Genomic DNA, 22,304 nt, shown 5'->3' with positions numbered 1-22,304 from the left:
TCGGTGGGGGGGGGGGGGGGGGGGGGGGGGTGTCACAGAGTCAGAGTTCCTAGTGTGTTGCTGTGTTAAATGGGGGTGAAAGAGGGGAGGGGGGGCAAGGACGGGAGGGAGTTCAGCTTCCTGACAGCCTGATGTATGAAGCTGTCCTTCAGTCTGCTGGTCCTCGCCTGGAGACTCCGCAGTCTCCTCCCTGATGGCAGCAGACTGAAGAAGCTGTGTGTCGGGTGGGTGGGATCGCCTGCAATGCGGAGGGCTTTGCGGGTGAGACGGGTGCTGTAGATGTCCTGGAGGGAGGGGAGAGAGACACCAACGATCTTCTCAGCTGCTCTCACTATGCGCTGAAGTGACTTGCGGCAGGATGCGTTGCAAGCGCCATACCACACAGTGATGCAGCTAGTCAGGATGCTCTCGATGGTGCCTCTGTAGAAGGTGCACATGATGGGGGCCGGGGCTCTGGCTCTTCTGAGTTTGCGGAGGAAGTAGAGACGCTGCTGTGCTTTCTTGGCCAGTGCTACAGTGTTGTTAGTCCAGGAGAGGTCCTCAGTGATGTGCACACCCAGGAACTTGGTGCTGCTCACTCTCTCCACAGTCGCACCGTTGATGGTCAGAGGGGCATGCTGAGTGTGTACTCTCCTGAAGTCAACAACAATCTCCTTTGTCTTCTTCACGTTCAGAGAGAGATTGTTGTCACTGCACCACCCGGCCAGGCGGCTCACCTCGCTCCTGTAGTTTGTCTCATCTCTGTTGCTGATGAGACCCACCACAGTCGTGTCATCCGCAAACTTAATGAAAATGTTGGAGTTGTGTGATGGTGTGCAGTCGTGGGTCAGCAGAGTGAAGAGGAGGGGGCTCAGCACACATCCTTGGGGGGCCCCAGTGTTCAGTGTGATGGTGCTGGATGTGTTACTGCCGACCCGTACTGCTTGAGGTCTCCCGGTCAGGAAGTCCAACAGCCAGTTGCACAGAGAGGTGCTGAGCCCCAGCTGGACCAGTTTGTGAGTGAGCTGTTGAGGGATGATTGTGTTGAATGCTGAACTGAAGTCTATGAACAGCATCCTGACATATGAGTCTTTTTTCTCCAGATGTGTGAGGGCTGGGTGGAGGGCAGTGGTGATGGCATCATCGGTCGAGCGGTTGGACCTATATGCAAACTGGAAGGGGTCCAGGGAGGGGGGGAGGACAGACTTGATGTGGTGCAAGACTAGCCGTTCAAAGCACTTCATGAGGATGGGAGTGAGTGCTATTGGACGGTAGTCATTGAAGCAGGATGGAGATGACTTCTTAGGGACTGGAATGATGGTGGTAGCTTTGAAGCATGTGGGGACAACAGCCTGATTTAGTGAGATGTTGAAGATGTCTGTGAAGACCTCAGTGAGTTCCACTGCACAGTCTCTCAGTACACGCCCAGTAATGTTGTCAGGACCCGGAGCTTTGCGTGCATTGATCCTGCTGAGGGATCTCCTCACACTGTCCGGGGACAGCGTCATCACCTGGTCGCCGGGAGGAGGTGGAGTCTTCTGTGCAGTGGTGCTGTTTTGTGCCTCAAAGCGAGCAAAGAAGGCATTCAGCTCGTTCAGCAGGGGGATGGTGTTGTCACAGGTCTGTGGTGGGGGCTTGTAATCCGTAATGGTCTGTATCCCCTGCCACAGGCTCCGCGTGTCTCTGCTGTCGCTGAAACGATGGGCTATCCTCCTGGAGTACTGTCTCTTGGCCTCTTTGATGCCGCGGGATAGGTTGGCCCTAGCTGTCTTCAGGCCCTCCTCATCTCCAGCTCTAAAGGCAGCGTTCCGAGCCTTCAGAAGTCTGTAGACCTCCCCTGTCATCCACGGCTTCTGGTTGGCCCGGACAGTGATGGACTTTGTGACTGTTACATCATCAATGCACTTGGAGATGTAGGCAGTAACAGTCTCTGAGTACTCTTGGAGGTCTGTAGTATTGTTGTATGTGGCAGCCTGTTTAAACATATTCCAGTCAGTGGTGTCAAAGCAGTCTTGAAGTGCCTCTGACGACCCTTCCGGCCACACTTGAATCTGTTTGTGAACTGGTTTGGTGACTTTAACGAGCGGTCTGTATGCAGGCATTAGCATGACAGTGATGTGGTCTGAGGCTCCGAGGTGGGGGAGGGGGAGGGCCTTGTAAGCTCCTCTCTGGGTGGTGTAAACAAAGTCCAGAGTGTTTTTTCCCCTTGTTGGAAAGTCTATGTGTTGGTGAATTTTTGGGAACACACTCTTTAAGTCTGCGTGATTGAAATCCCCAGCCAAGATAAGAAAAGCATCTGGGTGGGCTGTCTGCTGCTCACTGGTGTGCTGGTACAGATCATTTAGTGCCTCACTCCTGTGGTTGTTGCTGGAGCTGGGAGGGATGTATACAGCAACGAGCAGTATGGCTGAATATTCCCTCGGTAGATAGAACGGTCGGCACTTAATAATCATAAACTCCACCAGGGGTGAGCAGTGTTTGCAGACCACAACAGCGTCGCGACACCACGCATCATTGATGTAAACACAAAGCCCGCCGCCGCGGATCTTACCTCCCTCGACGAGAGCTCTGTCAGCTCGATAGCATGTTAGCTGGTCAAGCTGTATGGCGCAGTCCGGTACGCTGTTGTTAAGCCATGTTTCCGTAAACACAAAAACACAACAGTCTCTTACAGTCCTCTGAGTCGAGCGGAGTAGTCGGATGTAGTCCAGTTTATTGTCCAAAGAGCGTACGTTCGCCAGTACGATGGTGGGGATAGCTGGCTTGTGTGGGTTGGCCGCTAGCCTAGCTCGGATACCTCCGCGCTTACCCCTCTTCTGCTTCCTCTCACGCCGCTTGTAGCGCCTCCGCTGCGGGCGAGATGCAGTAGTGGGGGTCGGTGATGGAGAAGGCCTTCGGAGCAGACCGAGGTCCCGCAGCTCTTCAGTGTGCGCGGAGTTTAACTCTAAAAATGTGGTTCTGCCGACCTCGAGCAGAAACTCACGACTGTATGCGCGCTTAAAGACAATATAAGAGGTCATTGTGCTATAAAAACATTCTGTAAGTTTCAGAACTCAAAACTTTCTTGTTAGTCTAAAAACGGCTTATATTGACACTATTCTGCCAAAGTGTCAGGTTGTGGAATGCGCCACTTTATGACGTAATAGTGTGGCTAAAACCGCCTCCACAGAAGAAGATAACGCCTGCTTCTACAGCACTGCCTGTTTAGCCCCGCCCACCAAATTGTATATGTAGTGGGTAAATGACAAGAGCAGCAAATGCAGGTCTATGCAGAAACCAAACGATAAACTTTATTTGATGAACTTTACATTTAGTGGTCCTTTGTTCACTTCATTTTATCGTGGATTCATTTACAAACAAGGCAGAATTTGACACCAGTAGAAGTCCTAAAGATGGAGAAAGGTTTGGTGGAATGAATTCAAAGAAATGCTTTGCATGGTTGTTTTTTTGCTCTATTACGGTCTCAAGATAATTACAATAAATATAGCATAGTGTCATGCAATTTACAGATTAAACCAGGACTCGTTGAGTGTCAGTCAGTATAGAGTTTTATCAGTTTACACTTCAGTAAAGCTGAGGCCCTCAGTAACATGAAGAGCTCTTCGCATCTGCACAGCTGCACTGAAGGAGAGCCACAGGTCAGCAGAGGTGTCAGCATTGTTATGATAATCTGAATAAGTGCCACTGTTTGAGATCTAAACAGTGTGCAGAAATCTCTTTGAAATGTAGCGTGACCAGCTGCTTTCTAAAAGACTCTTTATGATATTTGTGAAGTCCACAGGAGTTCTTCTCAAACAAGTTTTCTTAAAATGTCTAGTACTTCTAGTACGTTCTCTGTCCCTCTGTTTTTGACGTCTCATGCATAATCGGTCATCCCAGGCTAAGTAATAGTGTGAGTGGGAAAAAAATAATTATCTTCAGACTAATTGCCAAATAACATCTAATTTTGTGGACGTTGATTAGTTTTCTTTTGTTGAGCTGATTGGATCACTCGATACTCTTGGTCTTAGGCTTCCTGCCACAATGAGAAAGAGACACGCCACCTTGCACTGTGTAGTCTCATTAATGATTGAGGCTCATTAATTAGCAAATCTTCTCCAAATTTGGCACCGTTAAACACACAGAGGTAACAGTAGCCTTTTGTGAGGGTTCAGAGTGACGGAGCGTTTTAAACTGTGTTTTCTGTTTTAAAGGGCAAGGGACTATTTTACTCTTCCGTGTTAGCAGTTAACAGTTACTGTTAAGTATTAAGATCTTTTGAATTTAATTCATCAACTTCGTCATACTGTAACTGAAATAGTGACAGGTTATTTCTTTCATATGTGACCCTGGACCACAAAACCAGTCATAAGTGTCAATTTTTCAAAATTGAGATTTGTACATCATCTGAAAGCTGAATAAATAATACATGTGTTAGGATAGAACAATATTTGGCTGAGATACAACTATTTGAAAATCTGGAATCTGAAGGTGCAAAAAAAGTCTAAATATTGAGAAAATCGCCTTTAAAGTTGTCCAAATGAAGTTCTTAGCAATGCATATTACTAATCAGAAATTAAGTTTTAATATATTTATGGTAGGACATTTACAAAATATCTTTATGGAACATGATCTTTACTTTATATCCTAATGATTTTTGGCAAAAAAGAAAAATAGATAATTTTGACCCATACAATGTATTTTTGGCTATTGCTACAAATATACCCCAGCGACTTCAGACTGGTTTTGTCGTCCAAATGTAAATGTAAAGTGGCAGCTTGGTTCTATCCCTTGGTTGTTAATTGGATAAAGGCAGATTTGAATGCGAGCTTGCCGTCGATTGTAAGAAAGAGGTGGCTTTAAGCGGACTAAATGATTGGAGAATCCAGAGAGTAGTCTGTCGTTTCACTGGAAGATTTAGTTATGACATTCTGATTAAAAATGACAGTAAAACAAAACATGCACAGATGAATTGGTCATAAAATCATTAAGATATGCTATATGTACTAAAGTTAGTTAACTATCTAATCGATTCACTGGCGTTCCAGCTGAAAGGAGCTGATTCATGTCTCCGACTATAATGCGATATAATAGGAAGGAGTTACTTTGTTTGCACGTGCTCTGCAGTTTGACAGACAAAACCCTGCTTCGGAGTTGCCCAGCTGGCCGTTGTTGAGGGATTTCCGCTCAGCTGCCCTCTGGGACCCAAGCATGACCATTCTGCTTTGAGACGGCCGAGGTGATGGAAAGGTGGGGGAAGGAGGGGATGAAATGATGGAAGTGGAGAAGGTTTGTGTTTCTGTGACCATCTGTTGCCTATACAATACGCCCCGTGCACAAAGCAGGTTTACACTGCTGTCCTTTCAGAGGCATGCATCATAGAGCTCGCTTCTGGAAAATCTGTTAACCTCACCGCTTAATCATTGACATCATACTGCGGTTTGCAGCAGTGCCAGTGGAAACATGTCTGGTCTTAAACGTCGTCATTATAGTAGGCATATTATAAGACTTTCAGAGTTCTTCTTCTCCTTTGAGTTCTCTCAAAATAAATGTGAAGTACAGGACCTCAAGGAAGAACCCGTCATTGCTGTTTCGGCATGATCTAAAAAACATTACATGTTAATGCAGTAAAAAAAGGTAATGTTTTGGAGAAAAAGATGTTTGTTGAGCACAATGGCTCTACTTGGCCAGATGCTATAACTGTAATTTATCTAAGTCCATTCTGCCTTTGTATGGGGTCAGGGGAGGGAAAAGTCACATGTTTTGGTGCTACTTGACATTGAGTGTCCTTGAGTAGAGAACATCTGTTATTTGGCTGTATTTCTCTCTGTAGACTTGAAAGATCAATTGCTAGGGTGGTTGTTTACTAGCCCAAGTCAAAGAGTTTCTATGATAATCTTCTCCCTAGATACAGCTTGGGATATGTAATATTTTTCATCCATTTTATCATTCTCCAGGCAAAATCATCAGTCTGATTGCTTTGAAAAGTAGTTGCATTGAGGTCTTATTTTTGACTATATGAACTATATGGAAGTTCACATGGTCATGTTTATTTATTTTTGTCAGTTTTTTCATAATGCTTAACAGTAATTATTTGAGCATTCCTTAGGGAAACATTAAGATTATCCTTGAATATTCCATGAAAGCTAATCCTTATTCTTCCACCACATAATGATAGATTTCAGCAGTCTGAACCACAGTTATCTGAATCATGAAGAAGTTAATACATTAGTTCTTCCCATGCCAGTTTTTATTATTTTTATTATTTATATGTAGTAATCATTAAAGTGCCCACAATACCCATTTATTTATGGTAAATACAGCTGGATTATGTGATTTATCTTAATTTGCAACTTTCATGTTTTTGTATGTTTGTTTTTGAGTTGGTTGCATGCACTAATGGTCTTATTCACACTCATATATATTTTATTATTTATCAATTAAACACAAAAAGATTGAATAATCCCACCACTTCTAATGCAGTCAATCAACTATTGCAAATGCTCTTGTGTTTACTTCCTTTAATCTATGAGATTAAACACAAGTAATTGTGCCATGTGCCATGAAGTGCAAATGCTGTAAATGAGAATTATATACCAATGGCATCTGATCTTCTTAAATCCGTAGACCCTGCTTCGGATGTAATTCAGTTTGGTCAGGTCACGTGAAACAGCTTTTCCGAGTCCTGTGTTTAAGTAATTTTCCTCTCGTGCCAGGCACAGACCTGGCTGATCTCTCTCATCTGATCCATGATTCTAGCTAAAAAAAAAGATGCCCTTTGCTTTAATTGTATTCCTGTAAGTAAAGGTATTTTGTGGTCAGTGAACGCCTATGGCACACATTAACTGATGGAGGTAATCATATTTAGTCTCATGCATGTGTGATGATTGACCTCCCCACCTCTTCTTTTCTTCAAGCCCTTTTAACTCAGTCCCATAGCCCCCAAGCATTAGTGCTACATTTAGCAAGGCTTTGAGGCTTTTTTTGAAACCTGAAAAAGATCCTGTTGATACAGGACATGATGCTGTGTGGCACATACGGAAAAGAGATGACTCTAAGGCAAACTTCTATAGTAGTAAACAGGACACTACAACAAACAGATTCTTTTGTCTTCCCATTTTTTCCAAAAGCAAAAGAGATATCTATGACTCTTTGACTATGACTCTCTTTCCATGACTCTCCAAAAGAGGAAATAAATATTGAGAGATTGATTACGGTGGTCACTAGAGAGAAAGATCCATCATCTTGTATCACTCAGTATGTATACACAGCAGTGTAAACTCGTTTTATGTAATTTAATGCAATGCAAAGCATGGTGCTATAACTGTGCATTACATTTATTTAAAAAGTTAACAAAATTATGTTAATAATTGTAGCTATTGTGGAAATGCATCATCACAGTCTGCGAAAAAAGTCCATGGAATAGAATGGTGACCAGGTATTGTCAAGCTCCAAAAATGACCAAAAAAAACACCACCAAAAATGTCAGGTAAGTGCATACAACTTTTGCACTATGTGATGTCATGCAATAGCTTTGTGATGAACAAACTGAAATCTAACCACCACTTTTTTTTTTTTTTTTTTTGGAGCTTTACAACCTTTGATCACCATTTGGAAAATAGTAGCATGAACATTCTTATACATTTTTCCAACATAAGAAATTAAGTCAAATGGGTTTAAATAGCTATTGAAACATCATGATTGTGAGTAAATGATGATAGAATTTTCTTTTATGAGTGAACTATCCCTTTAATGAATGCCTCCACTTGAAACCTTGAATGTGTCTGGCCTCATTATAATCCACGTCTCCTTTCCAGAGTATCATATGTCTATGATCATCTTCATACCGTGTGTTTTGGAAAGAGTGGATGTATATTGTGCGTGTGCCTGCACATACTGCCTACGGGACCCAGTGCTGTTGCACATGTCAGGTCATTATTAATAGTTAATGAGGATTGATATCCCTGAGCTCTGACCTTGGGGCTTGTGTTTCCTGGTGGAAGCCGCTCCCATTGATCCTTTGGTTCTCATGTGCTGTTGGACAAACTACTCTCTCAACACTCCATTGGCCGTCTGAATGGCCGCGCTGTGGAGATTTATGCCTGTCAGAGTAAACGTGAGGGCCATCAGAACCTGGCACACCATACACACTAAAAGCCCATTCACACCAAGAGTGATAACTATAAAGATAACTCTATTTGTGTTATTCTGTTTATTATAAGCAGTTCTGTCATCTGTCGCTTTAAATGTTTAAGCTATTTAAAGTCAGGTGGATGCTGATCGGCGATCAATGTTTTTATCGATCATCAGCTGAAAAAAAAAAAAGTTCTGTAAGTGATTCCAACCATATGAATCCTCTGCGTCATTGTTATTATTATAGTTGTGGTATTAATGTCCCTTTTCCTCTAGAATTAAAACACTTTTTAAAACTTTATAGTTATAGTTGTCGTTGTCGTCCTTGGTGTAAACAGCTCTTAAGACAGTGTTCGGGTTCACAACAGAAGGAAGTGACTAGTGGTCTTAGCACCCAGACTTGTGTCTTCCTGTTTTTACATGATCTCCATTTCTGCATTCTTGGCCTTCCGATTGAAAACATGGAAGCATGCCACACAATTAGACAAAAGCATAGCTAAACCCCCCTTTCATTGCAGCTGTTTTCATCATCAGAGATTTTGAACAAATGCTTAACTTTTATAGGCATAGTTGACCCAAAAATCAATCAATTACTTACCTTCATGTCATTCCAAACCTTTGTTGTTCCAATGTTGTTTTGGACCCCATTGACTGTAATTCTAAAACAAACTTGGGTTGCCCACAGAAAAAAAGTCATGTCAAGTTTGCCATTACATTTCAAATTGATCAGACTTGGGATTTGACTTTATTGCCTTGGAGCCAGTAAGCAACCACCCAGAGCACCCTAGAAACTACTTAGCAATGTCCTGGCATCCACTCCAAACACCCTATTATGGCGGCGAGTGCACAAGCAAAGGCCCCTTCATGACACTGACATGAGAAACAAGCATCTCTTTTTACGCAGAGACAAGTACAGGGTTTGGTGCTGCCAAAGGGCTTTACTATGGTTTACAGCATGTGCTGTTGGCATGAATAGTGTTCTGTGCTGCCCATGTGCCCACAATGTGCGTTTAAACCCATTGGGAGGGAGCTTTTTCCAGTCAAGTGCACCACTGTATGTCTATGAAATGAAAGCGTAGCGAGATGGAATGACTGTGGTGCTTTAATGATGATGAAGGAAAGACCATGATGGGCTGTGGTTGAGTTTGCTGATTGCTATTGGATCAATTGAAATTCCTCACTCATATTCTCTCTGTATCATCATGTTCTGTCCTCAGCTCTTTTTAGAAGCACATAATGTTGCCTGCTCCATATACATACATATTTCATTCCTGTACCTGCCGCAAAGGAGGGAAATGTCTGTCTTCTTAGGGCATATCTTTAATGCTTGTGCCTTTTTATGGCTTCACTTGATTGGTTTGCTGTGTTTAGTGTCTCATACAGTCTGTCTGTCTTTTAGGGAGCTTGTGTGTGGGTGCGGGATAAGGAGCAGCTCCTGCCCTCCACCGTCAGCTGCTGTGATGACCGGACCCTCATCCTCACCACAGACTATGGAGAGGTAAGAAAGACCGTCTGCTGAAAACACATTTAGGAAACATCTTTAAAGGAGTATTTCATGACTAAACAGGCTTGTGCCATTGTTTTTGCCATTAGATTCTTAATGAATTCAGCTGCCCATTTGTCTGAGAGAGATAAACGTAAAGGTCTTAATTGTGTGAGGTTGTGCAGGTATAGTATGCTTTGACCTTTGAAATGAATAGCAGGAATGTCCATAAGAGAGCCAAGTTTAGCCAGTGTGTTTAATCCGTATGGCCCTCTGTTAAATCTTTGTGTCTGGAGGAAATCCTGTTCTCGTAGCACAATGAGAATGCAGGTCAGAATATATTTATCAGATGTGTGTCAACATGTAGGCTGTATGCTTTGTTCTGGTACTTCAGAATGCATGAATGTGATATACTGTTGGGCTCATATGTTTATGACTTCATTTGATACACTCCATCTCTTTCTATCAGTCTACGTCTATCTACGTCTGTTTCTCTCACTATACACTTGTCTCTTTATGCACTTAAAAAGTCGAGGGAACATTTTTTTTTAAATAAATTAATACTTTTATTCATCAAGGATGCATTAAATTGTTCAAAAGTGAATGTAAATAATAATCATTTATAGAAGATTTCTATTCAAATAAATGCTGTTCTTTTGAGCTGTCTATTTATCAAAGAATCCTGGGAAAAATATATCACGGTTTCCAAAAAATATTAAGCAGCACAGCAGTCATTAACATTGATAACAATAAGAAATGTTTTTTGAGCATAAAATCATATTCAAATGATTTCTGAAGGATCATGTGACACCGAAGCCTGAAGTAATGGCCATCACAGTAATAATTTTTCAAAATACATAAAAAACTGTTATTTTAAATTCTAGTAATATTTTACAATATGACTTTTTTTTACTGTATTTTTGCTCGAATTAACGCAAACTTTGTGAGCATAAGAGAGTTCTTTCAGATCTCTTCCATTACTTCTTTCTCTGTGTTTAATCTGTCTTTAGTCCTGTTTATATGCCTAATTTGGAAGAAAATTAGGTTCTTTGTAACATATTGACAGAATTTATGGACCATGTTACTACAGGAAGCCTTCCATGAATTTGCATGCATATTAGTGATCTGTGTGTGTCATTCTGAACATACAGCTATAGTATAAATTGATTTCTTTTCTACTATCCCAGTTCCAATTAGACTGATTGTCATTTGCACTGATGAGCACTTGAGTTTTCACGTAATGCTTTAAACTGTCAGTTTTTAAATTCTGGATTTATTGCACATACTGAAATTCTTCTATATGAATTAACATAAATTAATTCTACTCTGTGCAATTTGTGTGTCTGTTCAGTTCAAATTCAGCCAAGTATACGTTATGTGACCATAGAGAGGGATTTGAAGACACCAACTACACCTGATCATGAAAAATGATATCTTTCATTTCCAAGTGTTAACACCCCAAACTGCAAGTTAGACTCTTACAGGACTCCCATCATGCAGTGCAGCACCTGACTCATAAAACTGCATAGTAAAGTGTAAGTGCATGGGACTCCATCACATGTTTTATTTAACAAGCTTACTGTGGCGTCCATGGTGAAGCAGGGGTCAGCAGAGATCAGGAAGGTGTGTGTGAGTAGAGTTCAGTGAGGTGTGGAGAGACTTAACACTACACTGACACACTGCTCATGTCTGGGGTGAAGGTTGAGCTTAGGCTCCAGAAGAACAACTTCCTCTGGCCAGAGTCATACAGTCTATCTATCCATCTATTGTTCTATCTATCATCCTGTCTATCATTCATTCTATAGTTATATCTATTGTTCATTCACTCTATAATTTGTTTGTTCTATCTTCGTTTGATCTATCTGTCTGTCTGTCTGTCTGTCTGTCTGTCTGTCTGTCTGTTTGTCTGTCTGTCTGTCTGTTTGTCTGTCTGTCTGTCTGTCTGTCTGTCTGTTTGTCTGTCTGTCTGTCTATTTGTCTGTCTGTCTGTTTGTCTGTCTGTCTGTCTGTCTGTCTGTCTGTCTGTCTGTCTGTCTGCCTGCCTGCCTGCCTGTCTGTCTGTCTGTCTGCCTGCCTGCCTGCCTGCCTGCCTGTCTGTCTGTCTGTCTGTCTGTCTGTCTGTCTGTCTGTTTGTCTGCCTGCCTGCCTGTCTGTCTGTCTGTCTGTCTATTTGTCTGTCTGTCTGTCTGTCTGTCTGTCTGTCTGTCTGTCTGTCTGCCTGCCTGTCTGTCTGTTTGTCTGTCTGTCTGTCTGTCTGTCTGTCTGTCTGTCTGTCTGTCTGTCTGTCTGTCTGTCTGTCTGTCTGTCTGTCTGTCTGTTTGTCGTTCTGTCATTCGTGCTATTCTTCTGTTTGTTTTATTTGATCTGTTTTGGTCTTTATCTGTGTTTTTATGTAAAGCTGAATAATGACTGATGTATTAATTCTGTACAGTAAAGCTATTTTTGTAACAATTTTAGACTTAAAATGGTTTTAACGCAGTTAGCAGCATATTATAGACTCTTGGCTTTCACTAAGCCTGTAGTTAGTGTTTTGTAAAGCAAACCCTGTGTTTTTCTGGGATTGCTTTGGGCAGGGTGTGACTCAGTGCTGGTACAGCGGATGGGTTGAGAGAAGACTGCTTCCTGTGAAGAGTATAGCCATTTCAGAGGCCCTCATGTGTCTGTTCACTTACTGGGCCGTCCCTGTCCTCCAGACCCCACCCACATCATGCATATTCATACAGGCCATGCTCAATAATACAGCAGGGTGTGGTCCTTCAAACACAAAGCCTCCTGCAGCACACTTGCACGGAAGAGCAGAGAAACAAATATGCCAGTTATTCTTAATTACAGACCTTCACTTAAAAACTAACAATTTGAATTATATACACGAAAGGCTGAGTTAGATTAGAATTTATTCATTTTATTTAATAGTATGTTTTTTATACTATAATAGTATATTTACTATTAGTATATTTTAATTACAGCATAAAATTATCTGTGCATAGTTTGAACACAGGCCTTCCAAAATGCACTGTAGAGATTATATTTATTAATTCTCTCATAGAGTACTTTTTATGTGCTTTCTTTTAGTCACAATGGTGCATCAGTCAGCGGCGCTGCCCTCGGTGAAAAGGCCACATTAGGAAAACATTGATTGTGTGCTTAATAACTGTAGATCAATGGATTTAGCAGATGGCTTCACATGCACATGCACGTGTAGGGGAGCATGTTGGTGCTCACATAAGTGCATTGATGTTGCATGTGTACTTGGTGTTTGGAAGAGCATGAAAGCATTTATTGAATGCTATAGGATTTGAAGTGTACAATACTTAAAGGAAGGAATATGTCATTTCTCATGCAAGTCGTGCAAAATTAAATGAAGATTCACTATAATTCCTAATGCATAATCACTGAGGAAGTCTTGCTGCTGAGGAAGAGAGATAAACCTGCATGGACAATGGAAGCAGTTCCGCTAAACCACTGGAAATTTAGTGTCTTACCAGTGATTGCATACTGGAACACAAATAATAGCTCCAGGAAATTCCTTTTATTTATCTAGTACAGTGCATCATTTTTCAAACTGACTGCAGTGGTTGTTTTTCCTCATGTTTTATTGATGACCTCATCATCAGGATTCCCAATACTCCCAGGGCTGGTCCATTGCTTAGCAACCAGAGGTGATATTCCCGTTTTCTGGCACACTGTCAACACTGACACCCATTGTCCTGTCTGAATGCCTGTAATGTGCTAATGACAAGCTGACTCCTTGCCATGTGTCCATTTGCTGAGCACAGCAGGCCACTTTAACCTGGGGCAAGCAGATGATCATAGACGTTAAGTACACTCTACTGCTGTCTTGCAATATTCTCACAAATATAATGACAATTAATTCGGTTATGTTTTGTAACATATTGTTGCTTTAAAATAAGCTCAGAACAAATGATAGCATTTGTGTTTTCTTGTATGACAGCTTCCATTATGTTTTAAATGTTCACCTGCTCTGTAGGCCATTTTCTCTGTTCACTGTTTACTTTGTAGCTGTCGTGCTGCTCAGTCAGTTGTCATGTCCCTCTAATTGTGTTACACGACCATAAGACATATTACCTGACATCAATGAGATGTCACAGAAGCAAATCTATCTATATAATTTGAGAGACAAATTATCAGACATAAGGGTCTCGTTTGAATGTAGCTCAAGTTATAACAGTTAGGGGTTGGTAAGATTTTGGTCAAAAAAGTCTGCATTTATGCATTTATTTGATTTAAAAAAACAGTAAAAACAGTAATATTGTGAAATTATGACATTTTTAATTGGTTAATAAATAATTGCTTTCTATTTCAGTATATTTCATCATTCAGAAATCATTCTAAAATGTGGATTTGGTTTGAAAAGATTTGTGCCGTTTAATATTTTTGTGGAAACCCTGATACATCTTTTTTTTTCCAGGATTCTTTAATCAATAGAAAGAACAGCATATATTTGAAATATAAATAATCTGTAACATTATAAATGTCTTGTATGGCTGTAACTTTTGTTTAGTTTAATGCATCCTTGCTTAGTAAAAGTATTTTGTTATTGTTATTTATTTTAGTTATTGACCCCAAACTTTTGAATGGCGGTTTATATATATTAGACTATACAAATAAATAAAATAACATAAATAAAAAAAATAGTAAATAAACACATTTCAATAAAATTTAAAAACAGGGTTGTTATAGTTTTAGTAATAGTAGCAGGTATCTAGTTATCTAACTGGGGCAGTCGTGGCTTAATGGATAGATTGTCAGACCTGTCACCCAAAGGTCATGGGTTCGAGCCTCAGGTCCGGCAGGGATTGTAAGTGGGGGGAGTGAATGTCCAGCGCTCTCTCTCCACACTCAATACCACGACTGAGGTGAGACCCTTGAGCAAGGCACCGAACCCCCAACTACTCCCCGGGCGCCACAGCATTGGCTGCCCACTGCTCCGGGTGTGTGTTCACGGTGTGTGTGTGTGCACTTGGATGGATTAAATGGGTTTTTTAATTTTGTAAAAAAAAAAACAATCAGTCTAAAAATTTGTTGTAGTTTAGTTTGACTTAATTTTTCCTTTTGTGGTGAAAAAATGATATTTAGGTGTACTAACTATTTAAGAGACCCTATAATTAGGGCTGTTGATTGAATTCATTTTAAACCATTTTTATGGAGGGTCCACCACCCATACTCTTGAGTCAACCACATGGCCCAGTTTGCTGCTCACCCTCCCGTAATGACAGCCCTGCCTCTCACCTCCTTCTGTGAATGTTTGGTTGAGACACATTTATTGTCATGTTTCCCTCCCCTTGTGTATGTACCGAGTGTTATTCCAACCTCCAGGCTGTTTGTTTGGCCTTAGTGGTAGGAGCGAGCATCTCATGAACAGGAATTTGGAGAATTCGTCTCTAGCGGGAATGTTTTATTGCTTAAGCATCCTTGATCTCTGCGCTGGATGTGTGCTAGTGGATCATATGGCTCGAACTCTTGTATTTTGTGTGTGAACTTTGACCCAGAGTGCGTCTGGCGGCCTGCTGTGTTGAGAAGTTACCCATAGACAGCAGATTCCTGGTCTGGTTTGAGACGTCACACAGCGATAACATAAACTTAGACACATTCACACAGCTATGAGCTGCTCTGCTTTTACAACAGTGACTTCATTATACTTGAATGAATAATTATCATAGTGCTTCCTAGAATGAACTAGTGATGAAACTACTTCACAGATTCTCACCCGCAACTCTTATTTGGTAAACCAAGCCTCAGGTGTCATATCTCCATAGAGATCACATTAGCTCAGATGGGGAGGGTATTCTGTCAAAGTGCTGTTTCCTTCCTGTCATGTCTGATCAATTAAGCTCATCTGTCTGGAGACAGGCCTGACGAGCCACAATGATAAGCCACAATGATATATATATATACAGTTTTTATATATATATATATATATTCTATATTTGAAAATAATTATTTTATTTTCAGAATTCCAGTTTTTAATTTTAATTTGTTTTAGTATGTTATGTTTTTTATGTTTATCTGTATTTCTAATTAGCTTTTCTATTACATTATTATATGATATATTTCTATTTTTAGCTGTTTATTTAGCTTTTAGTTTTAGTAATTTTAGGACTTCAACTTATTTAATTTCATTTAGTTGCTGAGGTAAAAAAAATTAAAAGGTACAAGTTTTTGGTTTAATCGTCTAATGTTTATATTTGATTTTATTTCTGTTTTATTTCAGTGAACAAAAATGATTTTTAATAGTTTTATTTTCAGTTAACAATAACAACACTGAGCAGGAACGGTGCAGAACAAGTGCCACAGTTAAATACAATTTTTTCCCAAGTTTAAATATGGACCTTAAATATGAACAACACCTTGGCAAGCTCCAATAATTACACTTTTTCCACCTAAATATCAGACTTTTGCTGTCTGTTAGACTGTTTATATGTCTTTCATAAGAAAATGGGGATCATTGTCTCTTCGTATTCTAATCCAACATTCACTGGTATCTGCTCATAAACTTCTATTCTGATATAATATGACCAATTATTTGGACATTTACTTGAAGATTTATGTAGCCCAAATATTTGCCTATATAACCTTAAAGTGCCCCTATTATAGATTTTAGAAAATGACCTTTCATGCAGTGTGTAACACAGCTCTAAGATAATGAAAACATCCTGCAAAGTTTTAAATCTGAAAGCAGACCGTGTATAAAGTTATTGTCTCTCAAAAGAAAGAGTCGACTCTGAATCATTGAAACGAGTTGTTTTTAAAACGAATCCCAAGCCGTTTCATACTGATGTCAACATGAAACATTAGCATATTGCCTGCACACTTGTTGGTCTTTCAGCGTTGGTCTGAATGAAAATGCAAATTTTGGAGTAGTAAAAATAGCTGTTTCCCCAGTAATGCTGTACACAAAGCAGCACTGCTCACAAACACTGCTTTATCAGGCATTACAGGCGAGATGAAATGAAAATGAGACCAATCGACCAATCACCGCAGATTAGCGTCACGCAAAGGAGGGGCTTGGAAAAATGAATCGTTGAGCGAATCGTTGAGAAAGTAAGGTAAATAAATGCATATTATAAGACAATGAAAGTGTTTTTTGACCTTGCATGCATGTCAACCTGTTGTTGGGAACTCCCAAAACCAAAATATGAACCTTTCATTACCCATAATAGGGGCACTTTAATGCAAACCTCAATGTGTGGGTTGCTTATAAATCAGTGAAAAATGACAGATACACTAGATAATGTCTGTATGATTCAGCAAATAAATGAAATCCTCAATGTCAGTTTGGTAGATAAAAGAGAACCATTTCAAATGTTATGTGTAATGGAGACGCCAGCCTTGTGATCTCACATGATGTAGTGTGTCCAAGGATTTCTGAGGACAGGTCGTGGAAGAAGTGCTCAGGACAGTGAAAGTGAGAGGAGCGCTGTGAGGATGTCATGGGGGGTATGGTTTCAGGAATGTGAAACAACTTGGCAGAAAGATGGAGCAGGTCCGGACGCATTAGTAAAACAAGCTACAGTATGCCCACGCATACACTGCTGTAAATGAGCCTCGCCTGTTGATTCATAGCAGCATAAATCACAGCTAATTTCTTCACTCTTTGGATTCCTGATGTGCCGTTTGGGAATGCATATTTAGTTGTCAATCATGTGATCATTGAACTGAACACTTTCTGGTTAATCTGAAAACACTTAATGTTCACTGTTATTCCTCTGCTGACAGCGTGCGTTGATAGTCACATTGAATGTGTGATTTTGTGTGTTGAAGGTGATAACTCTGGATCAGGGGGAGGTGAACAGGCTCAAGGTTTTCCCCATGCATCCCACCAGCATCAGTGGAGTGGAGGACATGTCCACTCTGGCCGAGTTACATGAGGCCGCCATCATGCACAACCTCTTTCTGCGATACCAGAAGGACCACATTTATGTAAGTTTCATTTAAAAAAATAAATAGGCATGCATAGACTTCTCTTGTTTTTATGTATAGCTGGTTATAAACACTGTAACTTAACCCACGCACTAACCCTAAGAGAGAACATTCTGCATTTTTACAGTTATAAAACAAAACAAAAAACATTAATTACAATAATTTTTTGACTTTTTCTTACAAATGAGTACTGTCCCCAAAAAGAGGGTTTATCAGAATTAGGTCACTTCTGGGTACAAATGTGTCTCCAAAATATGGTTAAGTAGGTCCACAGACACAAACACTAATTCTCTTCATTACATTCAAATAGGAATTTGCAGTGTTTTCATGTAAACAATGGAACAGTCTGTGCTTTGAGAGGTCTTGTGCCTCAAAATAACTTTGTTTTTTGAACCTTAATTGTGTTTAATCTGAGTTGAATGCTGTGCAGAATTTTCCGTGTATCAATAACTGTAAGCACAAATGAAGCAATTATTGATGGATATTCATTTAGTTTTTTTGAATTCTGTTGAAATATGTAGTGTGTAGAATCCATGTGATGCTAGATATATGTATGAGAAAACATACCATTATCATGTTTCGCAGATATAACTACATTCATCAGCACTTGGACATTTTTGAACCATTGATGATATAATGATATTATTTTTTCCAAGGCTGAACACTCCATGTTAAGCATCACACAGTGTAAGATCAAACTTGTATGTTCTCATATGCAGACTAACATTGGCTCCATCCTGGCGGCTGTGAACCCTTATAAGCAGATATCAGGTCTGTATGACACCGAGGCAGTGGATGTGTACAGCAGACATCACCTGGGTGAACTACCTCCACACATCTTTGCTGTGGCCAATGAGTGCTACCGCTGTCTGTGGAAGAGACATGACAGTCAGTGTGTGCTCATCAGGTAACTTGCTTCTAGTTTTAAGCTGCTTCTTTTAAAGGCATTATTATCAGATTGGTAAATTTAATGGGCAGTTAATCAGATCCTCTTCATATAAAGCTCACTAGACTGCTGTTGGTGATTTGTGCTTTTCAAATGCACACAATATGACTGATGTGCATGGGTGTTTTCATCATCTGATATTCCATAGGACTGTAATCCAATCAGAGTGCGACCGCTGAATCTAGAAATGGATTACGTTTGATTTATACTGCAAGGTTATATATAACTCATCTTGGCATGGAGGGCAGAGGTCAGTTTTATTTGCTTAGTGGCAGCTTGGAATCAGAAGACCTCTGAAGTGAGCACTTGGAATGATTGTGGGTTTGTTCCAATTGCCTAATAGTGCTGTGTGAAGTGTTCTTCACATTGTATTTGGCCATAATTATCAAAAACTGAGTTAATGGTATTGTGAGAGATTGCACAGCTGTAAGGGAAATGCACATAGAACAAGTATCATTTCACAGGAAGTGGAGAGGAATATTTGACCCACCAGTCTCTGTGCACTTCTTCAGTAATTTGGCTAAAATTTAAAGTTTGGCTAAAATAAATGTGGTGAGAGAATTCACCTTTATTCACCATTCAGGAGCAGATATTACTACATTTAGGGTTTGGGGCTGTATGCAATTTGTTTTAAATACCATTTAAAAGTTTGGGGTCAGTAAGATTTTCTTTGAAAGAAATGATACATTTTACTTAGCAGGGATATGTTCAATTGATCCAAAGTGATAGTAAAGACATTTATTGTTATAAATACTTTTGAACTTTACATTTTTCAAAGTATCGTAACAACATAAAAATCACAGTTTGCTCAAAAAAAATTAAGCAGCTCAAGTGTTTTCAACAATTATGACAATAAATGTTTCTTGAGCAGAAAATCAGCATTTTAGAAGGATGTGACACTGAAGACTGGAGTAATGATGCTGAAAAATCTGCATTACCATCACAGAAATAAATTCAAATACAACAGCTGTAATTAATTTAATTACTGTTTTTACTGTATTTTTGATCAGATAAATGCAGTCTTGTGAGCATAATAGCAAAAAAAACTAACAAAAAAAAACCCACAGACAAAATGTGTTTTATGTATGCTTCATGTGTATTTATTCTCAGTGGAGAAAGTGGTGCTGGGAAGACCGAGAGCACCAAACTGCTGCTGACGTTCCTGTCCGTTATGAGTCAGAAATCCACAGGGTCTCCGCTCTCAGAGAGGACCACCAGAGTCGAGCAGGCCATCGTACAGAGCAGGTCACACATGCTCTATCACACCTGCTCTGTTCTACAGATGTTGTTGTATCTCTTTCCATTTTAACACCCATTATTTCTCTCCAGTCCAATAATGGAGGCGTTTGGAAATGCAAAAACCGTTTACAACAACAACTCCAGTCGCTTTGGCAAGTTCATTCAGCTTCACTTCTCTCAGAGTGGACATATCCAGGGTGGCTGTATTATTGATTATTTACTTGAAAAGGTATCTTTTATGCATTTCTTAAAATTATACCTGTTTATAGCAGTTGTATTAAATGCTTTGTGTTTTAAAAATGCCATTACATTCCAGAATCGAGTTGTGCGGCAGAATCCGGGAGAGAGGAACTACCATATTTTCTATGCATTGTTGTCAGGTGCCAAGTATGAACAAAGAGGTCAGATTTGTGCGTTATGTTTTTGGTGGCACTATTTCTTTGACCACTGCATTGTGGTATATATTAACCCTGTGTTCTTTCCATCAGAAATGTACATGCTGGCTGATTCCCCCGAGGCGTATCATTACCTCAACCAGTCCGGCTGTGTGAAAGACAGAAGCCTGGATGACAAGCACCTCTATGATAGTGTGATGGTGAGTCAATACTGTGTGTGTAACAGCATTCTCGACTCCAAAACAGTTGCTTTTCTCATGGACAAAAAGAGGTTAAAGAGGCGTTTCACCCAAAAATGAAAATTCAGTCATCATTTACTCACCCTCAAAGTTTTATGGGTTTGGAAGAACATGAAAGTGAGCAAATTACAGAAATGTTAAATTTGGTCTCTTCAATACCATGAAGTCAGGCTTTAATAAATGTCCACTAGAGGGCACCACATCATCTCTTATCTGTATCTTGTCCAGAAGGACTCCAGTTATTCTATATTTTCTTATTTATACTTATTGGTCAGGTATGAGTGACCTCTGTGATCATAGTAAGCATAATGTGTCCAGATCCCATTTCCTCCTCTCTTTCCCTTAAGAATTCGATGTCTGCTATATCTGTCAAATAAAGCATGCTTGTGTCTTTTTCTTTGTAATGACTGTAGAAAGCATTGAAGGTGATGGAATTCACTGAGGAAGAGATCCGTGATGTCTTCAAGCTGCTCTCTGGGGTCTTACAGATCGGCAACATCGAGTTCATGACTGCAGGGGGTGCTCAGATCACCACTAAAGGAGGTTCGAAGCAAATCAGCATTTGTCAGAAGCATAGCTAGCGTGTTATACATGCTTTTTTAATAGTTAAGGATCTATTAAATACCGCCTGTAGTCCTGGCACACAATATCAGCCTATATTTTATCTGTCAGGAGCTAAGAGTAAAGGCCTTCACTGAGGAGAGCGTGTAGAGGCATGCTTCAACGTGTCAGAATTGACTCTGATAACTGCACTTCATATGGGTCACTAACCTCACTAACCTGTCTTAATGCTGGAGCAGTTCCAAAAGACTTGATTCATTAAAAAAATACAAACTCTCAAAAAATCAACTCTACTGGTTGCATATTTCCTTGCAGTCACAATGAATAAAGACCAAAGGTTATTATTACAATTTAAAATAGGTGTTTAATTACTATTCAATGTATTTATAAAATGTAATTTATTCCTGTGATGGCAAAGCTGAATTTTACTCCAGTTTTCAGTGTTGCACGATCCTTCAGAAATCATTCTATGTGGATTTGGCGCTCGAGAAACATTTTTTTATTATTATCATTGATGTTTAAAACAGTTGTGCTGCTTAGTATTTTTATGGAAACTGGGAAGCATTTCTTTCAGGATTATTGGATGAATAGAAAGCATTTTTGATAGAAATCTTTTAATGTTTTAAATGTCTTTACTGTTTTGATCAATTTAATGGGTCATTGCTTAATAAAAGTTTTGAATCGTAGTAGGTTTGATTACAGTTCTTTATCTTATGAATGCAATGCATCCTGAAATATGTAATTGGGTCTTGATTTGAGCCAGTTATTTCCAAAAATAAACTGAAGACATAAATATAACTGGTCAATTTGCACTATAGTTAAATAAAAAATCAGCCATTACTTTCACAGATATTTGAACTTTTTATGATAAATTAATGTACATTTATTATACAAAGACTGTGGAATATGCGTTACATTTATAAAATGTTTGCATATTAAATAATGGAATATTTACTTTAAAATATATATAATATCACTGAAGATCATCAGTAACTGTGTATGCATAAACACTTTCCATGTTGTGGAGGCTTATACGTTGTGTTTATTTGAATGGCAGTGGTCAGTGTCGTCAGTGATCTGCTGGGACTCGACTCCTTTCAGCTGTCTGAGGTTCTGACTCAGCGGTCCATGATCCTGAGAGGAGAAGAGATCTGCTCGCCTCTAACTGTGGAACAGGTAAGGAACCAGGATGTCCATCCTTTTTTGTGATGTTGTATAGTGCACCGGCATGTCTGTCTAGAAATAAGATCTATGTATTATATCTGGTTTCTTTACATTTTGGCATAAGTTTGGGAAGTGCTTTCAAAAAGTGTTTTTTTGCTTTAGCCGTCATGTTGTGGCATGTCTGTGCTGTGCCCTCAGTGTGTCCAGACACATGTTTTCCTGCATCCCCAGATTTACTGTCAGAC

The 22,304-nt window shown here is 39.8% G+C and overlaps 1 protein-coding gene across 1 annotated transcript in view; it reads left to right on the top strand.

The window, feature by feature from the left end:
• Window positions 1-22,304, top strand: part of myo10l3 (myosin X, like 3) — a 75,080-nt gene that overhangs the window by 10,610 nt on the left and 42,166 nt on the right. The window contains exons 2-10 of the mRNA XM_079427859.1: window positions 9,491-9,589; window positions 17,357-17,515; window positions 18,235-18,422; window positions 19,572-19,706; window positions 19,791-19,929; window positions 20,017-20,101; window positions 20,189-20,295; window positions 20,748-20,877; window positions 21,953-22,071. Of these exons, the coding sequence (XP_079283985.1) occupies window positions 9,491-9,589; window positions 17,357-17,515; window positions 18,235-18,422; window positions 19,572-19,706; window positions 19,791-19,929; window positions 20,017-20,101; window positions 20,189-20,295; window positions 20,748-20,877; window positions 21,953-22,071 (1,161 nt within the window). The remainder of the gene's footprint in view (window positions 1-9,490; window positions 9,590-17,356; window positions 17,516-18,234; window positions 18,423-19,571; window positions 19,707-19,790; window positions 19,930-20,016; window positions 20,102-20,188; window positions 20,296-20,747; window positions 20,878-21,952; window positions 22,072-22,304) is intronic.

Source organism: Barbus barbus (assembly GCF_936440315.1).
Source record: "Barbus barbus genome assembly, chromosome: 10".
NCBI classification, from domain to species: Eukaryota; Metazoa; Chordata; class Actinopteri; order Cypriniformes; family Cyprinidae; genus Barbus; species Barbus barbus.
This window is presented reverse-complemented; position numbering and strand designations above follow the sequence as displayed.